The sequence below is a fragment of the Arvicanthis niloticus genome, chromosome 20 (assembly GCF_011762505.2).
Source record: "Arvicanthis niloticus isolate mArvNil1 chromosome 20, mArvNil1.pat.X, whole genome shotgun sequence".
NCBI classification, from domain to species: Eukaryota; Metazoa; Chordata; class Mammalia; order Rodentia; family Muridae; genus Arvicanthis; species Arvicanthis niloticus.
In genome coordinates, this window is record NC_047677.1 from 48,421,948 (window position 1) to 48,441,560 (window position 19,613).

The 19,613-nt window shown below is 48.9% G+C and overlaps 1 protein-coding gene across 4 annotated transcripts; it reads left to right on the forward strand.

The window, feature by feature from the left end:
• Nucleotides 1-793: 793 nt before the first annotated feature.
• LOC117724491 (HLA class II histocompatibility antigen, DO alpha chain) lies at nucleotides 794-3,585 on the forward strand. Of its 4 annotated transcripts, none has more exons than XM_034524346.2 (5): nucleotides 794-943; nucleotides 2,231-2,479; nucleotides 2,665-2,946; nucleotides 3,039-3,174; nucleotides 3,340-3,585. In XM_034524346.2, the coding sequence occupies exons 1-5, from the start codon at nucleotides 862-864 to the stop codon at nucleotides 3,341-3,343; spliced, it is 753 nt and encodes a 250-aa protein (XP_034380237.1). In that variant the 5' UTR covers nucleotides 794-861; the 3' UTR covers nucleotides 3,344-3,585. The 4 variants fall into 4 exon arrangements, with proteins under 4 accessions (XP_034380237.1, XP_076772732.1, XP_076772733.1 ...); XM_076916617.1 differs by having other exon boundaries at nucleotides 799-943; nucleotides 1,042-2,479; XM_076916618.1 differs by having other exon boundaries at nucleotides 872-943; nucleotides 2,128-2,479.
• The last annotated feature ends 16,028 nt before the right edge of the window (nucleotides 3,586-19,613 follow it).

Here is a 19,613-nt window from a genome sequence, read left to right on the forward strand (position 1 = left end):
GGAAGTTCTCTTTATCCGGAGAGACCATTCTCCATTTTTATTTTGTTTCTCTTTTTGAGACAAAGTTTCTCTATGTAGCCCTGGCTGGTCTGGAACTTGCTCTGTAGACCAGGCTGGCTTCGAACTCACAGAGATTCACCTGCCTCAGTCTCCAGAGTGCTGGGATTAACCGCATGGCCACCATGCCTGCATCTCTCTATTTTACTGTATTGACCGAGTCCTTTCAGTGTCAGCCATTGGCAGAGCCCACCAAGAGGCAAACGCTAGGTGCATGGGGACCCTGGTCAATCTCTGGCCAGCATGAAGGAGGGTGTTTGAGGACCAGAAGGGATAAATGAAGACCACCAATGCCCTCTGCGCAGCTCACATCAGTGATGGGAACTGTCTGTAGTGTTCCTTCAGGGTGAGCATCTTCAGCCCTTACATTCTTTCTTACAGGATGAAATAAAATGTTTTTGAAAACGATTTATAAATATAAGATTTTTACCCTGCGGGTAATTTTATCCAGTGATTTCCCTTTAAAGTTTCTTAGTGTGTTTTAGTTTATATTTTACCCCAAATTTTTCCAGAGGGACCCACAGGAAAAATCAGGTTCTATCACGGACCAGATGGAGGCTTTGCTCAGCACAGCCGTTTGGTGCTCTGTGGCTTCTCTGCTTCTTCCTGAAAACCCTTCTTGAAGGGCGAAGTGACCCGGCGACTCATGGCCTCCACCCTTCACCTTCTCACCCAGACTCTTTACTTCCTTACCCAGCAACAAACCCATTATCTCAGAGAACTGCTCTGATTGGCTGCTTGCCTCAAGGGTCTTCCCCTAACCTCTTTTACCTCCATCTTGCTCCATTGCTCCCCAAACCGACAATGGTGCTCTTTGTGGAGCTGGTCCCTGTACTCCTAATCACAATGAGCGTCCTGAGTCCCCAGGGAGTATGGGCCATCAAGGGTAAGTGCTGGGGACACCTGGGGGGTGGGAGGAGACAGCACAGGTGAAAGTGCCTCTCTGTGTGTCTCTCTGTATATGGCAACTCTCTCCACCTGCAGACAAATCCGTCACCTCCTTTGTGGACCTAACCACTGGACTGAGACCAGGTCTCCTCTGGGCTTCCTTTACATCGAGTCCCCCCTGACCCCTTCCTCTTTTCGGCGCTCCCCACTCTCACCCGCCTCACTGCAGAGCACCCTGGCTCCTGCACCACTTCCTGGCTGCAGCATGTAGTTCTTGTCCAGCTTTGTTGCAGCGTCCACGCTGTGTTTACATGTGACCTCCTCTGGTTTTCCCCGGTTTGGCATCATGCTGGGCTCACAACAGAAGTGTAGAGCTCTGAAAGAGCCAGCGGAAATGTAGCCCTGGATACCCAGGGAACAGCACTCTGCCATGGGTGAGACCTATTAATCAACACTCCCAGATGGAAGTTGGAACGTAAACTTTGAATCCTGATTTTTTTTTTTTTAATTGGCTTTTCGAGACAAGGTTTCTCTGTGTAGCCCTGGCTGTCCTGGAACTCACTCTGTAGACCAGGCTGGCCTCAAACTCAGAGATCTGCCTCTGCCTCTCAAGTGCTGGGATTAAAGGTATGCGCTGCTGCTGCCAGGCTCGAACTCCTGACTTTATGTCCAGTGTACCTTACAATATTTTGGGATCTTCCATTGTGTTTATGAGACATGAGTTTCATTGAATTAGGTAGCTCACACTGGTCTTAAACTTCGGATCCTCCTGACTCCACCCTGTGAGTGCCGGGGTTGTAGGGGTTTGCCATCATGCCCAGCTTGTGGAAGCGGCCCTTTCCCTCACCCTGGTCTCCGGATCATAGACATTATTAATTCATGCTCCTGTCTGTCACTGTCCCTCACCCACTTCTATCCTAGCTCTCTTTCCCAAAAGCTCCCTTCAGTGCTTCCCCGTAACCACTTTCCCCTCACCCCAAATGTACCATCTTTACACACAAGACCTGACAGGATGGCTGCTGCTATAGCTACAGCAGATGAAGGCGGCCTGAAAACCCAACACCGTCTCGGGTGGGCAGTCTCTCCTTTTCCCCACCTGCTTAGCCAGCTCCACCCATGCGCGCAGCGGCCACGCCCCCTCACTCCTCCCCCTTTCCTGTCTCTGCAACTATGGCATTACAGGACTGTCTTCCCACACAGCCCAGGATGAGACCAGGCTGAGACTCAGAAGCTGAGAGATGCTTCTCTCCGCTCCCATCCTTCCCTCACCCCTCACCCAATACAGCCGACCACATGGGCTCCTACGGACCAGCCTTCTACCAGTCTTACGATGCTTCTGGACAGTTCACCCACGAATTTGACGGGGAACAAATTTTCTCCGTGGATCTGAAGAACGAGGAGGTCGTGTGGCGTCTGCCTGAGTTTGGAGGCTTCGCGCGCTCAGACTTTCAGAGTGGGCTGATGAGCATCTCCATGATCAGAGCCCATCTGGACATCTTGGTGGAACGCTCCAACCGAACTAGAGCCGACAGTGGTACCTGGCCCTCCCTCCACCCCACCTAACTAGGCAGAGAAGGTGCTGGACAGGATCTCCAACCCTTCTCCCCTCCCCTCCTGCCCCAGGAAGCCACACGGGAGGAAGTATCCCTTAATCTCGGCTCTAGGAAGGCCCGGCTGTACGGGAGGGGACTTTGGGATTCAGCTTCTCATTCCTCCTAGTGCCTCCCAGGGTGACCGTACTCCCCAAGTCTCGTGTGGAGCTGGGAAAGCCCAATGTCCTCATCTGCATCGTGGATGACATCTTCCCGCCTGTGATCAATATCACCTGGCTTCGCAACAGCCAACCCGTCACTAAGGGAGTGGCCCAGACCAGCTTCTATTCCCAGCCTAACCACAGGTTCCAGAAGTTCCACTACCTGACCTTCGTGCCCTCGGCGGAGGATGTGTATGACTGCAAGGTGGAGCACTGGGGCCTGGACACACCGCTCCTCCAGCACTGGGGTAGGGAGCACCTTGTCCCAGCCTGTTCACGTCCGTGTCTCCACTACTCCAGATCCTTTCCTATCTCCTCTAACCCTTACTTTCTCTCCCAGAGCCCCAGGTGCTTTCCCCACCACCGGACACCGTAGAGACCCTGATCTGTGGCCTGGGCTTGGTTCTCGGCTTTATGGGATGTCTCCTGGGCACCGTGCTCATAATCACAGGCACGCGCATGCTCAGTATCCGCAGGTGCAGAAGCCCGGGGAGTCTGTGGACAAAGGGAGGAAGTCGTGGAGAGCAGATGGGAGAGGAGCGGAGGGGAAGGAAATAGAGGAAGGGGAGGAGATAGAAAGGCAGGAGTTTGGAGAAGTGGGCGAACGAAAGTGAATGGTCATCTGGATTTCGCGACTTTAGGTAAGGTCTCTTCTGAGAAACCCTTGAGAGATGATTCCTGGCAGACTTCTGGAAGCTTCTGCAGGCTCAGCAGCAGCCTATTACAGTGTTGACTTCGAGTGGCATCAATCTTTGTTCCTTTATTTTCTGGTCACCAAATCCCAGTAAAATTTTGTGGGCGCAGTCTTCTGCTCTGGTACCCCAGTGCACTCACAGCTCCGGTACCATCCACGCCTCTGGCAGCCGCACTAAATTCTCTTAAGAGTGCTTGCGTGTGTCCTTTTCACGGGGTCAGTACTTACAGGTGAGGGACACTGGAGCATCAAGAGGCGTTCTGGGTGGTGGCGACCCAGCAGGGCCACATTAGTAAATGTTTTTATGCAAGCTCATCTGGGCCTTGTTGAGCCCATACAGTGGTACTACTTTGTCAGTGAGCCATTTCACAAGGGCTTCACAAAATTCGTCTCCTGAATTCAGACTTTAAGGAAATGGGTACAGACTATCCAATTATTGCAACTCCCCCAACCAAGGACTTTTGTAGGGCACTGGAAGAGGAGGGGTCACAGGGATTCTGCTCCTTCGTGAACACCACCTCCCTTTTGGACATTCCCTGGCATCCTGTGAATGACAGACGGCTGCCCAAGACTCCGAATGGCTACTTCCTTCAGTGGTATCAATCATATTAGGCAGGAGGACAGCACAGTGGATCTGCAAGATACACGAAGATAGGCGGTCCAGGGCTGGAGAGATGGCTCAGTGGTTAGAGCCCTGGGTGCTCTTGCAGAGGACCTGGGTTTGATTCCCAGCACCTGCATGGTGGTTCACACCCATCTGTAACTCCCAGAAACTGGGGATCCTAGTGCACAGATGTGCATGCAGCTAAAATACTCGTGCATATCAAATTAAAATAGTAAGAAAAAAAAAAAAGACAGGATGTTCAAGGGACTCACCAGCTCTCTGTAACCACGTGGGCCAGAAGATTTTAACCATGAGCAAAATTTGAAGCACACAAAGAGATCAGTGAACTTACAAGCTAGTTCATGTCAATCACCAAATGAGTGGCCTAGATTTGAGGCCTCCAAGCCGGAATACCTTAGGAGTCTCTCTTGGGATCTTCTAGAGTAGGATTTCAGGGATGGGAAAACAGAAAGTCTGCACATTGTTTTTTAGTTAATTTATTTTTATTTTATGTGCACTGGTGTTTTGCCTGCATGTCTGTGTGAGAGTGTCAGATCTTGGAGTTATAGACAGTTGCGAGCTGCCATGTGGGTGTTGGGAATTGAACTCAGGACCTCTGGAAGACCAGTCAGTGCTCTTAACTGCTGAGCCATCTCTCCGCCCCATGCTGTACTTCTTAACACGTCCCAGTTGATTCTGATGTCACTATCTCAAGGCTAGGGGAGGCCTGGTAACTGAGATCCCTGATATAAGTGCTGCCAGAGGCCACTGGCAGAGGGAACCCTGACAGCTGAGCTGGACCAAAACTGCTTCCTGAAGAAACTGGGTTTGTTGTCTTTTCAGAGCATCAAAGTTAATTAAGATAAATAGAACCAGAATGGTGGTTTGAACTGAAAGTTTGGGGCTGGTGAGATGGTTCAACGGTTAAGAGCACTGACTGTTCTTCTGGAGGTCATGAGTTCAATTCCCAGCAACCACATGGTGGCTCACAACCATCTGTAATGGGATCTGATTCCCTCAGCGAGCAGGGGCCTAGAGTGAGCGGAGCTGGAGCAAGAGGAAGAAGGAAAGGGGGGGGGGGGGAGATTAAAAAAAAAACTGAAAAAGTTTGGTCCTGGGAAAGAACAGGCTGGGAAGGATTTCACGGACTTCCCAGGCGAGAGTAAAACTGGTAGAAGCCAACCAAAAAACGTTGGGTCTAGGAAAAGGTGTCTTAAGTCAAAGGCTTTGTTTGCCAGTAATGGCAAGGTCTTCCCTGTACACCGAAGGAGACGTTATTACCATAAAGGCACAGGGTACACAGAACCCAGGGTGTGTTTGGCCTATCTGCTGGGACCAGAGCTGGGACAAGGCAGCAGAACCCAGCTTGTCTTCTTGCTGGGCCGCACGGCCTGCATGTTAGCCACAGTCCTCCGTAACACGGCCTGCGCCTGCGTGTTAGCCAGAGTTCTCCGTGCATTGACCTCCCTGGCCGATCTCTCTCAGCACTCGAGCTCACTTTGCACCTGCCGATGCGCCCCGCCCTGCCCCTCCCACGGGACTATCTCCCAGTCACACTTTCAAATTCTTGGAAAAACAAACAGCTAGCTAAACCTGGGTGGTCATCCATGCTGATCCAACGTACTCCGAGCAGGGGACAAGATCGCACAGCCATTGAACCCTCACCTGAGGCGAGGGGAGAGGACAGCCCGGCTCTTGGAAGACATTCCAGTTTGCCACTACCCTTGCCCAATTTGTCACGCACCCACACAGAGCTAAGCCGGGTCATCGGGTCATCGGGAACTGCCTCTCCCTATGGTTCCAACTCTCCCCATCCTGAGTGCTTCCCTACAGATAACAATCAGGTCACCTCTCCCACGTAATGACAGCAACCATTCCCCTCTGACCTCCAGCCACTGTCCAACCAGTTTCCCTGAGATTTCTGCGCTGGCTTCCTCAGATCCCCTTCATGAATAGCTTAAGGGTCAAAAGAGCCCTCCAGGATTTGTGACCAAGCCTCTTCCCTCACCTCCGCCTCACCCTCAGGCACAATTACTTTCAACTGTCCTAACAGACCCTGGGGTGTGATTCAGTCTTAGATCAATCCCTCCCCCATTTATGGTGTTAGCAGCTCTGTCCTCAGTGCTGGTGATGTTGGGGTACAGGGACCTTTAAGATAATGAGGTCGAGGAGAGGTTATGAGATCACTGGGGACATTGTCCTGGGGAGGGGATTAAGATAGCTTTGGTTAGCTAGTTGTAGGCAGCCTGATCCCCAACTGTCCTCTGGCTTCCTGTCTGCCTCCTCACATACACTCCCTCCATGGGGGTATCCCCAGACTTCAGGTCCTCCCCAGAGCCTGGCAATCGTGCCCTTGACTCTCCAGAACCACAAACGGAAATAAATCTTATAAAGGATGAAAAGCAGTTTGTTAGTGGAAAAAGGACTACCGCAGTTAACAAGACCCTCCTGTGCACACCACATGGGATGGGTTACTACGCCTTTGGCAGATTTGGTTCTGTTTTCAAACAGGGACCTACTATGTAGCCTGGTTGTCCTGGAACTTGCTATGTAGACTGGGCTGGCCTGGAACTCACAGGGACCCGTCAGTCTCCCCTGGGATCAGAGGCACATCCCAATTGTTGGTCTTTAAGTTTTCCTTCTTCTCCTGACACTGTGGCAGAGGAGGAGCTGGGGTTGTGCTTTGCTTTTTCCATTGTGAGGGTCACACGCGCCCCTTCCAACAACACACTCACTTTCAGCAGTTTTGTTCATGACTCTGATTGGCTCAGGGTTGCCTACGCAGGGTGAACCGTGGAACCAACCAGAAGCTCTTCCTAGTCCTGTTCTCCCTGGGGACTTAGTTCACTTTCTTTTTGCTTGACTTTGGTTGTACCTGTTACTAACCAGTCAAAATTCAGACACACATCCCGGGTTGTCCCAGAACTTTGTCTGCTCTTACTAATTAGTCCTCGGTGACTCAACTGTCACCTCCCTTCAGCATCTTGTCAGGATGCACCTATCTGCTCTGCCGGATCTCTGGTTTCTTGTTTCCTGTCACCTCTCTTCTACGGTCTGGTGCCTTATTTTATCGGGGCACACACTTCTTCAGCTTCAGAGAGTGTGTGCAAAGGAGGCCAGCTTTATGCGATGTGGGTGGAGGAGGATGGTCTCATTCCACTCTGACCCTTGGACAGTGTATCAGTCAGGGTTCTCTAGAGTCACAGACTTATGGGTAATCTCTATACAGTAAGGGAGTTTGTTATGATGACTTACAGTCTGTAGTCCAACTCCCCAACAGTGATCAGCTGTGAATGGAAGTCCAAGGACCTAGTAGTTGCTCGGTCCCACAAGGCTGGTAGATTCCAACAGACGTGCTGGGAAGTAAATGCAAGCAGGCGAAGTCTTCCTCCTTCCAGCGTCCTTATGTAGGTCTTCAGCAGAAGGTGTGGCCCAGATTAAGGTGTGTACCACCACGGCTGGATCTGGGACTTGTTTTGTCCCAGGCTGACCTTGAACTCCTTGCCTTAGTCTCCTGGGATTCATAGCCACTGTGCCTCAAGATCTCCAGGCCAAGATCCAGGTCAAAAACTTGAATCTTCCAGCCTCAAGATCTGGATCACAGGTGAGCCCTCCAATTATGGGTTGCAGTTCATTCCAGACATATTCAAGTTGACAACCAGGAATAGCCTTACAGGCGGTACAAAGGTCAAGATTGGAAGTAATTCCCACAACGACATCTAAGGAATGCCTCCAACCGCTCAGCTCAGCTTCCGGAGTGAGTCTGGGTAGAACTTTCCCTTCCTCCTGTCTCACACCTCCATTCACACCTGCGCTTCCTTCCCCACAGGGGGCGGAGCCTCCTTCAACCGTGCTGACTTTGACCTTAGCTCTAGAAACTCCCACAAAACAGTCGCTGTGCCAGTCACAGATTTCACATGTATGTTTGACTCTGCATAAGTCATGCTGTGTGCCAGACTTCTGCCCAGATCCTGCCTGCCAGTCCCCATGCCCAGATTAGATGTCAGCACTGTGACACCTTCTGCCTCCGCCTTCTGACTCTCACTGTGGAATGGGACACGCTCTGGTGTGTCTGGTTTTCACACTACTTGCACCTCTGTGACAATGAGGTCGGTACCTGGTATTCCCAACACTTGACGCAGCGTGCTTAATTCTGCTTGATTTGTTCCCACCTCAGCCAGATCCCACTGGCCTGCACTGGTTTCACTGGTTTACTGGTTCCAACTGGTCACTGGAACCAAGCCACACTAGGTGACACTCTCCCACTAAGCTCTGTCTTTGCTTCCGTTTTGAGACAAAGTTGCCCAGGCTGGCATTGTACTCATTGTAGCCCAGGCTGGCCCTAAACTTGAAATCCTGCTTCAGCCTCCAGTAATTGGGGTTTCAGGTCCAGGTTGGTGAGTGCTTTCCGTATGCAGTGATATTACATCTTATTCATAACGTCAAGAGTTTGGAAACATCTTATGTTTAAATCTCAAAGCTGGCTCGATCCACCCCGAGCTGCTGCAAGGCCCTCATAGTTGAGACCCTTCTTTTTCATGGTTATTTAAAGGGTCTATGTGTGCCTCAAAGTTCACAAAGTAAATGAGGCCCCAGAGAACCCCCTCTTCTCCGGCCTCTGACCAAAGTGCTTATTCCAGCAGGCTGAAGCTTATTCCAAGCAGGGGCATGCGCTATCCAATCCTGCATGATTCTTAATTGTTGCTGCACCTGTCAAAAAAAAAAAAAAAAAAAAAAAAAAAAAAAAAAAAAAAAAAAAAAAAAGCCTCTGGCCAATGACCGGAGGCAGGAAATAGGAGGTGGAGCACTAGCAGGAAGAGAGACAGATTTCTGGGAAATAAAGGCACAAGATTCGAGGAAGATGCTGAGGAAGGCCGGGACTGAAGGAGAGGAGGCTAGCATACAGGGGACATTCGCCCAGGAATGCTGAGGAGACAGACAGACAGAAACCAGCAGGTAGCTGAACTCAGGACTGGATAAAGAGGAGATTTGCCCTGGACTTGGAGGCCTGAAGCTGGGGAGAGGTAACTAACCACGTGGGAAACATAGAATAAAGTAAGTAAGAGATAATAAGTTAGGAGCAAGTCGGAGACATAGGCATTTATTAATATGAATAATTAGTCTCAGAGTCCTCATTCCGGGAGCAGGGGCTGGGAGAAAAAACTTGGATTTATTTTTTACAAGGCTGTTTCCTGGATACAAGGCAGGAGGAGCCTTTGGTAAGAGGTGGCTCCTAAGTCCTACGAAGGTGCACCTGGCCTTGTCCCCCCTCTCCCCTGGGGGCTCCTTGGGTGCTGAGGGGGAGCAGGTTCTTGAGACCTATCAACCATAGTGCACTCTAGGCTAGGAGAACCCCCCTTCTGACTTGGGTCCTAGGATCCTTACCCATATTTGGGACAGCTGGTGTAGGAAGCAGGGGAAATTTGGGAAACTCAAAGCCAGAAGAGGAAGGGTCTCTGAGGTGACATCAGTGTTGCTTGTGTCAGAGGCCTAAATTCAAGGATAGATCAAGGACACGTGTTATTCTGCCTTACAGGCCCCAGTCCCTTCCTCAAAACCACCGCCACTTCATCTAGGAGGAAAGTGCCATGCAAGTGACTTAGCCTGCCAGGGGTCACACAGACAGTGTGTGAGCTCTGTGTGATGGCTAGATGCCGTGGGCTTCCCCCTGCACCCTGCTACCATGGGGCACACAGCAGTGTTGGCAAAGGCCCAGGATGTTCACCTCTTCCTGAACATGACTTCTGCTGGCAGACTCAGCACGAGGGGTGGGAAGAAATTGTCAGGTCCTGGGGTTACTGAGGACATCTGAATGCACTTCTCTCACCTGCCTCATCTGTGATAGCCCCTTGTCAGACTTTCTTTCTTTTCCTTCTCTTTTTTCTTTTTTTCTTTTCTTCTCTTTTATTCCTTTTCTTCTTTCTTTCTTTCTCTTTTTCTCTTTCTTTTTTCAAGACAGGGTTTCTCTGTGTAGCCCTGGCTATCCTGGAACTCACTCTGTAGATCAGGCTGACCTTGAGCTCAGAAATCCACCTGCCTCTGCCTCCCAAATGCCGGGATTAAAGGCGTGTGCCACCACCGCCTGGCCCATGTCAGACTTTCTTCTTAGAATATTATCTAAATCCCACGGTAGCCACCAGGGCTGGCTCTGCCCCTCCAGTCCCTCACACCTAAGACTCTGCCTCAGACATTTTGGGATTTGGCTCCATCTTGTGGTTCAAGATCACCGTAGGTACTGACTGCCTCCCAGTTAGACGTAGTCTTGGTATAGGAGACAGCTCTTGGTATATCTTTTGCCTGAAAATGACCTGCCTACACCAGTCACTAGTTCCCATCCCCCAACCCCTACCCCCTCTCAACCACACCCCCTCTCAACCACACCCCTCTCAACCACACCCCTCTCAACCACACCCCCTCTCAACCACACCCCTCTCAACCACACCCCCTCTCAGGCCTTCAGCATGTAGACCTCTCCAGGCCCCCTCTTGCACACACCGCCTGGAAACAATCATCAGAGCTGCCGTGTGTTCAGGATGTCATACCCACGAGGTGGTGTCTCATAGCCCCACCTCAACCCCAGCCTCAGGCTCTAACAGTCCCTTTGTCACCGTGTCCCTTAGGCTTGGAGGGGGTAATACCGATGTCTCGCTTAGGGCTGAGCCATTAGCTGCCATTCATTCCAGAACTTTGACCAGTTCTGAGTGTGTCCCGGCCATTGCCTACCATGAAAAGCATCTTCCCTGGCCACAGATGGGGCAGAGCCAGTCTGGAACGTAAATGCAGTTAGAAAGCAGCTTGCTATGACCATTTAGCTGACATTAGCAATAAATTTCCACCAGGGGGCGCGCGCGCTTATGTGTATCTCTAATTGTGAACTTGACACAACAGCGAGAGTCAACCCACCAGGAAAGCCTCCGGTGACAATTGCCTGGATCAGAGTGGCTTGTGGGCCTGTCTTGGCAGGGGGCGTGGCAGCCTTGGCTGTTGATTGATGGAGGATGGCCCAGCCCCCGGAGACAGGGCCATCCATCCCAAGGCAGGTGGCCTCGCCTGTGTTGGAGAGCTGTGAGCCAGCAGGCAGCCGTGCCTCCCCGCCGTGGTGGTTTCGGTTGGGAGCTCCTGCTTGAGCTCCCATCCTTACATCCTTCCATGACGGACAGTGGCCTTCAGGTAGAAGCTGAAACAAAGCCTCTCCTCCCCATGTGGCTTTTGATCAATGTCTTATCACAACAGGAAGAAAAGTAGAACAGGAACCGAGAGCGATGACAGTAGCCGCCCTGTCTTGAGTGCTTCTCAGGGCTTCTTGGCCAGCAACACAGGGAGATAACCCGCACTTGGCAATGGGATTTCGGTTTAGAGATCTATAGTTTCTGAGGGTGGCATTATTCATCCCTGCGTGCTATATCCAAACCTCCAAAAATTAATTGTATCTTTTAGTTAGCTCATTAAGTGGTTATATTATTATTATTATTATTATTATTATTATTATTATTATATTTATTATGTTTTGTTTTTCGGGACAGAGTTTCTCTGTGTAGCCCTGCCTCTCCTGGAACTTGATTTGTAGACCAGGCTGGCCTTGAATTCACAGAGACCTGTCTGCCTGCCTCTGCCTCCCAAGTGCTGGGGTCACACCTCACCTTATAAAGTCTTCTCATTTCCCTCATCCTCACTGCTGTTCTCATTTTAACCTTTTTAGACCGATTACTCCCCACTTTTCACATCACATGCAAAAGTTCTCCTATCTGTCTCCCCAAGAACCCACCCGGTGCCCACAGAGGACAGAAGAACCTGTCAGATCCCCTGGAACTCGAGTGACAGGTGATTGGGAATTGCCATATGGTACTGGGAACTGAATCCAAAGTTTATGGAAAGGCCGGGCGGTGGTGTCACACGCCTTTAATCCCAGCACTTGGGAGGCAGAGGCAGGCGGATTTCTGAGTTCGAGGCCAGCCTGGTCTACAGAGTGAGTTCAGGACAGCCAGGACTACATAGAGAAACCCTGTCTCGAAAAACAAAAAAACAAACAAACAAACAAACAAACAAAAACAAAAACAAAAAAACCCAAAACAAAGTTTATGGAAAAGCAGACATTGCTCTTAATTGCTGAGCCATCTCTCCAGACCCACAAATACTTATTTTAATTGTATGTGCATATAAATACAAGTGTTATTTATGTGTCAGAGGCACCAGACCCCTGTGGAGCTAGTGTTACAGGGCCAGTGAGCTGCCCAGTGTGGGTGCTGGGAATTACACTGGGGGCCATCGAAAGAGCAGCAGACGTTCTCCTACTAAGCTGTATCCTATTTATGAGTCCCAGACAAACACTGGTTTGTTTTACTGAGACCGAGTCTCACTATGTATCTCTGGTTGGCCTTAACTCTCCACACAGAACATTCTGAGCTCCAATTCAGAGAGGTCCTCCTGCTTCTGCCTCCCATGTCCTGGTATCAAAGGCTTGCACAACCATTTCCAGACCAAATACAGCTCTTTAAAGATAGTGTATCTACACTTTATGTCTCTGTGATTTTCTGAGTGTTGTTGACATCTGTTGTAACGTTTCGCTTTCGCCTATAAACTTACTAAATAGGGACTTCCCTTTCTTCTGTTTAATTTGGCTAACAGTTTGTCTATTTTGTTTATCTTTTCAAACAACCAACTCTTTGTTGCTTTTTGTTTCGTTTTCATTCTGTTCATTTCTCTCCTGCTCATTTCCCTTCTAACTACCTTTGAATTTAGCTCCCTCTTGTTTTCCCAATGTTTTAAGGTTCATCACGTTGCTTGGAACCACTCTGCTTTTGTAACAGAGACAGAGTGGAAACCTCCCCATCAGGACAGCCTCCATGGAGTCTCCCAGGTTTTGTGTTTTTATTTTCCTATTTTAATTATTATTCTTTCAATGACCTACTCATCCAATATCTGAGGTTCTTTTTTTCTGTAGTTTGTGTGTGTGTGTGTGTGTGTGTGTGTGATTTCTAGCTTCGTTCCAGAATAGAATACAGATAGAAAAGAGGAAACAATTTACCTTTCTGTATGTGTGTAGACTTTCTACTTTAGAGTAAGTCCCGTGGCCGGCTGAGAAGACTGAGTTCTGTGGTGTTTGGGTAGAGTGTTCTGTAGATGTCCTTCGACTCTTCTGCCCGGATGATCTGTCCCCTGTTGCTAGTGGGTTATTTATGTCACCTACTATTTCACTTTTTATTTGGTAGTATTTGTTTTAGGAAACCGAGAATACTCCTGTGTTTCACATTTGGAATCAGAAGGCCAGCTGGATGGATGGTTCCTTGCATCCTCATGGCGTCATCTTTTTCATCCTTTCTGATGAGTCTGAGCCTATTGGGCCAGATATTAGCATAGGAACCCCTTTGCTTGGGATACCTATGCCCACCTTTCCTGCTTGGTGCTGGCGTGTGTTCCTTGCATGCAGCAAAGGAGGAGCTCCTGTGCCCTGAGCCCCACCGCTAGTCTGTGTCTTTTGATTGGTGAACAGAGACCACTAATATCCAGTTATTTAAAGGTGTGTGCTAGTTGTAGTTTTGCTGGGTTTTGTAGTATGTGGTGTTTTCCCACATTTACCCTTAATTTTTTTATTCTTTACATATATACATCCCAACCAAAGTTTCCCCTGCCTCTACTCTCCCACCAACCCCAAATCCATGACCCCTCCATACCAAACATGGTGTAACAAGTTACAATAAGGCTGGGCACAAACTCTCCTTTCAAGGCTGAACAAGGCAACTCAGTAGGAGAAAAAAGGTCCCCCCAAAAGTCAGAGATGCCCTCACTCCTGATGTTACAGGTCCCACAAGAACACCAAGTATACCATAAGGATACCGCCCCACCATAACATGTATGCAGAGGACCCAGCTCAGACCCAGAGTCCATGAGTGTAGCTCCAGCCTCTGTGAGCCCCTGTGAACCTTGCTGAGTTGATTCTGTGGGTTCTCATCTTCCTAATTTGCCCCGAAGCCTCTTAGACACCTTCTTTCCTGTCTACAGTGCTCTGTCATCCCCCGTTGTGTGTCTGTGTGGTCATAAAGCCCTCTAGTCTGCTTTTGACAGGGGAAGTTTCATTTCTCCCCCAGTTAAGATTTTTTTTTGGTGTAGTTGTCTAGGTTGGCTGGATGGCAGCTGTGGTCTCTTGGAACTCAAAACCTTCTCCTGAGACTAACGCTCTGGCTTTCAGTTTCCATTGGAAAAGACATCAGCTGCTAGCTGACAGTGTGTAGCTGACGGTGTGTAGCTGACGGTGTGTAGCTGACAGTGTGTGATATGATCCTTCTCTCCTCCAGCCTTCAGTGTTCGTCCTTTGATCTGTTTAGTGGTTTGGCCAGCACTGGATTTTCTTTTCTCCATTATTCTGGTTATGTTATATGATATATCATATATGTTATATGATATATTGTGTCATTATATCTGGATGTGTTGGGGGTAAGGGGGGGTCTTTTCCCTCTAGAGTGGGGAATTTTTCTTTTACATTTTATTGAAGATATTTTCTATGCTTTTGGTATGGAATTCTCCCCCTCTATGTCCACAGTTCGTGATCTGGTATTTTCATGGTGTCCCAAAGATCTCACTTGTCCTACTCAGGAGGTTCTTTAAAAATATCATTTTTCTTTGGTGGGAAATCCCTGTCAAGTCTTCAAGAGCTGGTGTCCTGTGCTCCAGGCGGCCCCTCCCACTGAGCTTCTGCTTTGTTGAGATGTCCGTTTCATGTCACGTTGGTCTTTTTCTGTTGAGTTGTTCTTATTTCCTGGTTGAACAGTTGCTTGTATTCCCTTAGAATCCATTCCCCAGTTCATTCCTGAGCTGTAAATTCCCTGAATGGATTTATAACCACTTTAAATTCTTTCTGACATTTTATCTAAGTAGATTCATTAGGGACCATTACTGTGAATAGGTGATTTGGGGAGGGGCATACTGTGTTGACTTTAGCTATTTTATTCTCCTGCCTTTAACTTCTGATACTAGTTATTAAATACACACATCAAATCCTTTTTCTGCAACTAGCTTGTTTCTTTGCCTCTTCCTCCTTTTCTTCCTGCTCCTGCTCCTCCTGCTCCTCCTCCTTCTATTTTAGACAGGATTTGTTTAGCTTTGGCTGTCCTGGAATTAGCTGGCCTTGAATCTACAGAGATCTGCCTGGCTCTGCCTCCCTAGTGGTAGGATGAAAGGTATGCGTCACCACTGCCCAGCCTAACTCCTTCTCTATGTTTGAGATTTATACTGTGGATTTCAGTTAGAAAAATTATGAGGATTAACAAAAGACAATAACAGCAAAGGCAAAATGTTCCCAAAATGTTACTAGGAACTCATAACTCAGTCTAAAAGAGGCGTTTCCCCTTACTCCAGCTTGTCCTACAGCTGAACTGAAACCAGCAGTGGGGTCTCCCCTTACCCATGCTTGTAGAACAACCTCATTCTCTTTGTGCTTTCTCACTTCTTAACTCTTAGCTCTTCCTTGAGCTACATTCATTTAACCGGGCTTTGTGAAACATTCTGGCAGTACGCAACAATCTTTAGCAGATTCTATATTTAAAAGGGACAGAGGGCCAGCAAGACGGCGCACACAGGTAAAGACCCCAGCTGCCAAATCTGGTATCCTTATCTCTAGGACCCACAAGTGGAGAAAGATCCCTGCAAGTTGTCTTCAAGCTCCGCAATCACCACAACACACACAAATATGTATGTGATCTTTAGACAATGTAGACGGACCGTGTATATCTCTAGCTGCTCTATCCCCCCGCAGGCCCCGCCCCCACCCTGAATCTCGGGGCCTCATCTGAAGTGTTTGCTTATATCACCATCGCCAGAAAGTTCTGATACAGTGTATAACTTTGAAATCAGTCTCATCCTGGCTCGTACACTGAGGTTAACTGTAGAAAGTGACCATCACATGCCTGGCAGGCAGATCTGTAATCCCAGCTGCTTGGGGGAGGCGGAAGTAGTGTCGGAATCACAGGAAGTTCAAAGCCAGCCTGGGAACTTTGGTGAGACCCTGCTTCTGAACAAACTGGGGCTGAAGGTTTGTGGTAGCTCCTTTCTAGAATATGTGAGGCTATAGCTCAAGGCCCACTAGTCCCCTTCCGTGCACTTCCTCTCAGCCTCCTGGACAATACTACCCCATCCTTGTTTAGACTTCAGTGCACGGTAATGTTCAGGACAGAGGCCTTTGTACTTCCCTGAGTTTTCTCTCGGACACTCAGCTGAAGATACCGGGGAAATCACAGTTGGCTTCTGCTGTGCTGAGAGAGCACGTGCAGTTAGCCCAAGAGGCAGGCGATGGTATCAGCAAGAGATTAGTGACTAAGGTCACTTGGTGGAAACAGGTCCAGAGCAAAGTAAGTACCGAGTCTGCAGAAGCTTAGAGAGGTCTCAGGGCTGGGTCATGGATCAGACATCAGGCACTTGCGGGATGGGCAAGGAGAGTTAGTCACAGGTACAACCAGAAGCTGGAACCACGGACGCTGAGCAGCAGTACCCTTTCTCAAATCAGGAATGTAGGACCGAGTGCCACACGAGTGGTTTTCACTTGCACTTGGCACTCATGTGTGATCCTCCACTTGCACTTGGCACGCATGTGATCCTATACTTGCACTTGACACACATGTGATCCCCCACTTGCACTTGGCACGCATGTGTGATCTTCCACTTGCACTTGACACACATGTGATCCTCCACTTGCACTTGGCACGCATGTGTGATCCTCCACTTGCACTTGGCATGCATGTGTGATCCTCCACTTGCACTTGGCACACACGTGTGATTCTATACTTGCACTTGGCACGCATGTGTGATCCTCCACTTGCACTTGGCACACACGTGTGATCCCATACTTGCACTTGGCACACATGTGATCCCATACTTGCACGTGGCACGCATGTGATCCCCCACTTGCACATGGCACGTATGTGTGATCCTCCACTTGCACTTGGCACACATGTGATCCCCCACTTGCACTTGGCACGCATGTGTGATCCTCCACTTGCACTTGGGATACATGTGTGTTCTTACACTTGCACTTGGCACACGTGTGATCCTACGCTTGTACTTGGGCACACGTGTGATTCTTCACTTGCACTTGTGAGGTAAGAGCAGAATGACCCAGGGGACTGAGGCCATTCTAAGTTACAGGACTCCCAAAGAAGGCCAGCCCACCACAGTAGGACTTGTACTGTGGGTACCATAGATTAACCATCATTCTCCCACGCTGTTTCAGCTCTCATTCCTGTGTGGCTGTATCTTAACTGAAAGCAAATAAGCAAACTCTAAAAACCTTGAAAATACACGGATTTTTTTTTTTTTTTTTTTTAAACAAGAGGAATGAGGCTGTCTTCTATTCAGTATCAATGGCAGATGAGAAACAAGAACTATACTGGCCAAGGAAACGACCATGCTTGCAGGAATCCTGTCCACAATTCACCTCTTTAGGAGACCAGTCAGTCAGGACTGACACTGCAGGAAAGAAAGTATTTCATAAATGAGCAGTGCTTCCTCATGTTGAGTCTAGCCATTGATTCTGAGGCGTGACAGCTGCAGCCAATAGCAGTGTTTCATTCCAGCGCATGAGACAGAAGATCAGGGCAAACTTGGGGCCAGCCTTGTGTACATAGTAGAGACCCTGTTATAAAGAACGGGCTTTAGTAGCTCCCCTCCCTCCCAGATACACCCAAAGCATCACACTGTTCAAGGCTAAATAAATCTTTTTTCCCCCAATCTCAAGTCAAATGCTAGTTTATCTGACAGGATTAGACTTTTTCACTTGGCAAGTAATACTTCTGTATTTACATGACGCAGAGAAACAAAAGCACTTGAGTCTGTAATCCGGTGTCTAACAAGGAAAGGTGGGGAGTTATCTTGACCATGTTGAGGTTACAGACCCCAGAAAGAGAAGACTTACAAGGCAAACAAATGAGAAGAGGGGATGGGCTAGCTGGACAACTTAGATGGGCAAGGCTCAGACAGACTGAGGGACAAGGGAGAAAGCAAGGCAGGGTCACAAGGCTGTAGCTCCCACGAAGGATCCAACGACCTCTAGCAACTGACTAGAGGCGCTCGTGTGTGTAAGCACATGGAAATGCTTATTACATAGATGACTTGCCAGGTTAGGGTGGCACCTCAATACCTGGTCTAGCCATGTGAGGACCAGGGATGGGGGTACAGTGTATCAAGGGGGCATGTTTGGAAAGGTTGTTGCATGTTAGCAGTCCTATGGACAGTTGGACTGTAAGGTCTGCAGAGACTGGATAGTTGTTCAGAGATCTCATGAGGGTTATGCAAGGTGTAACAGGGATATCTCACCAAAGCTGGGGCTGAGCTCTCTCCAGCAAGGGCTCAGGTAACGAGAAACAAGGCCTAAGGCCTTACCTATGATCCTCCACAGCACAGGGTAAAGGCTCATGTTAAAACATGGAATGGGACCCCACAGACAAAACAAGTGGAAGTCACAGGTATGACCAACAGATGGCACCAAAAATCCCAGTCTCAGGTAAGTACCTCAGTGTGTGCGCCAGTACAGTGGGCCCCTCAGTCAGAAAAGCTGTTTTATCTACACACTCCCTGTCCTAATGTAATTAGCCTTAACCTGCTGCTTCAACCTCAGTAGCTACAACTACACACTTACCTGTCTCCTAGCTCACTTTCAGTGCATAGCAGTAAGCCCTTGCAAGCCCAGTGCAGAAGGTATAGATTATGAAGTCAGGCTGCCTTGTCAAATCCTACCTCCATTGAGTGTTGACTTGGGGCGAGCTGCTTAGCTAGCTCTTGGGACTCACCCCTCCCCCATCCATTGAGAGGTTATTACAGTACATACCTCATCTAAGGTTACCATAACGACCAATTTGTTCTTGGCACTGTGCTTGGCACACACTAATTATTCCTTATGAACTATCAGGAGAAAAATATAAACCTGGCTGAGATGCTTGCTTTATAGAGCTGCCACTCTGGCAATGTGGGTGAGCACTCATCCTCCATTTTTTTCCCTGCTTTAGCTTGACTTGAAGCTTCTACATCTCTAGTCCCTCTTCTGATCATATCTTGTGTCTAAAGTTGTGGTGTCCTGTGTAGAGAACACCAGGCTAGCAATGTGAGAGGTATGTGAGACTCAAGACCCCTCCACCCACGTCCTGGCCACCCTCATAGCCACTCATCTTCAGGCCCGCCCACCTGCTCTTCCTTCACTCTGCACCAGCAGTTCCAGCCAGCTCTGGCACTTGTCCTAGGCATTTTGAAATCTAGACCATGAGGGCTAGACTGGGATCTAAGAGACAGGCACCAGCCCCTTCCCAGTGCTAGGCTGATCCCAGAAAGACTGGCTGTGGAAGGCAGAACTCCAAAGCAGCACAGGAAATTCCCGGCATTCCACAATCAACCCCAGGCTGCTTGTCTACCAAAGTGCTTTAGAAACCAAGATGAAGTCATGACACTTACAAAATGCTTAAGGGACAGAAGGACCTTTGACCAGTTGGGGAAGGAGTAAGTTATTCAGGAGATAAACTGACCAAAAGTCACAATCCATGACCCAGGCCTTCTCTTAAACTAGGGGTTGTTTTTAAGGCGTCCTAAGGTATGCTAGATGCCAATCTAGTTATGAAGTCTATGAGCAGAGCAGGCAAATT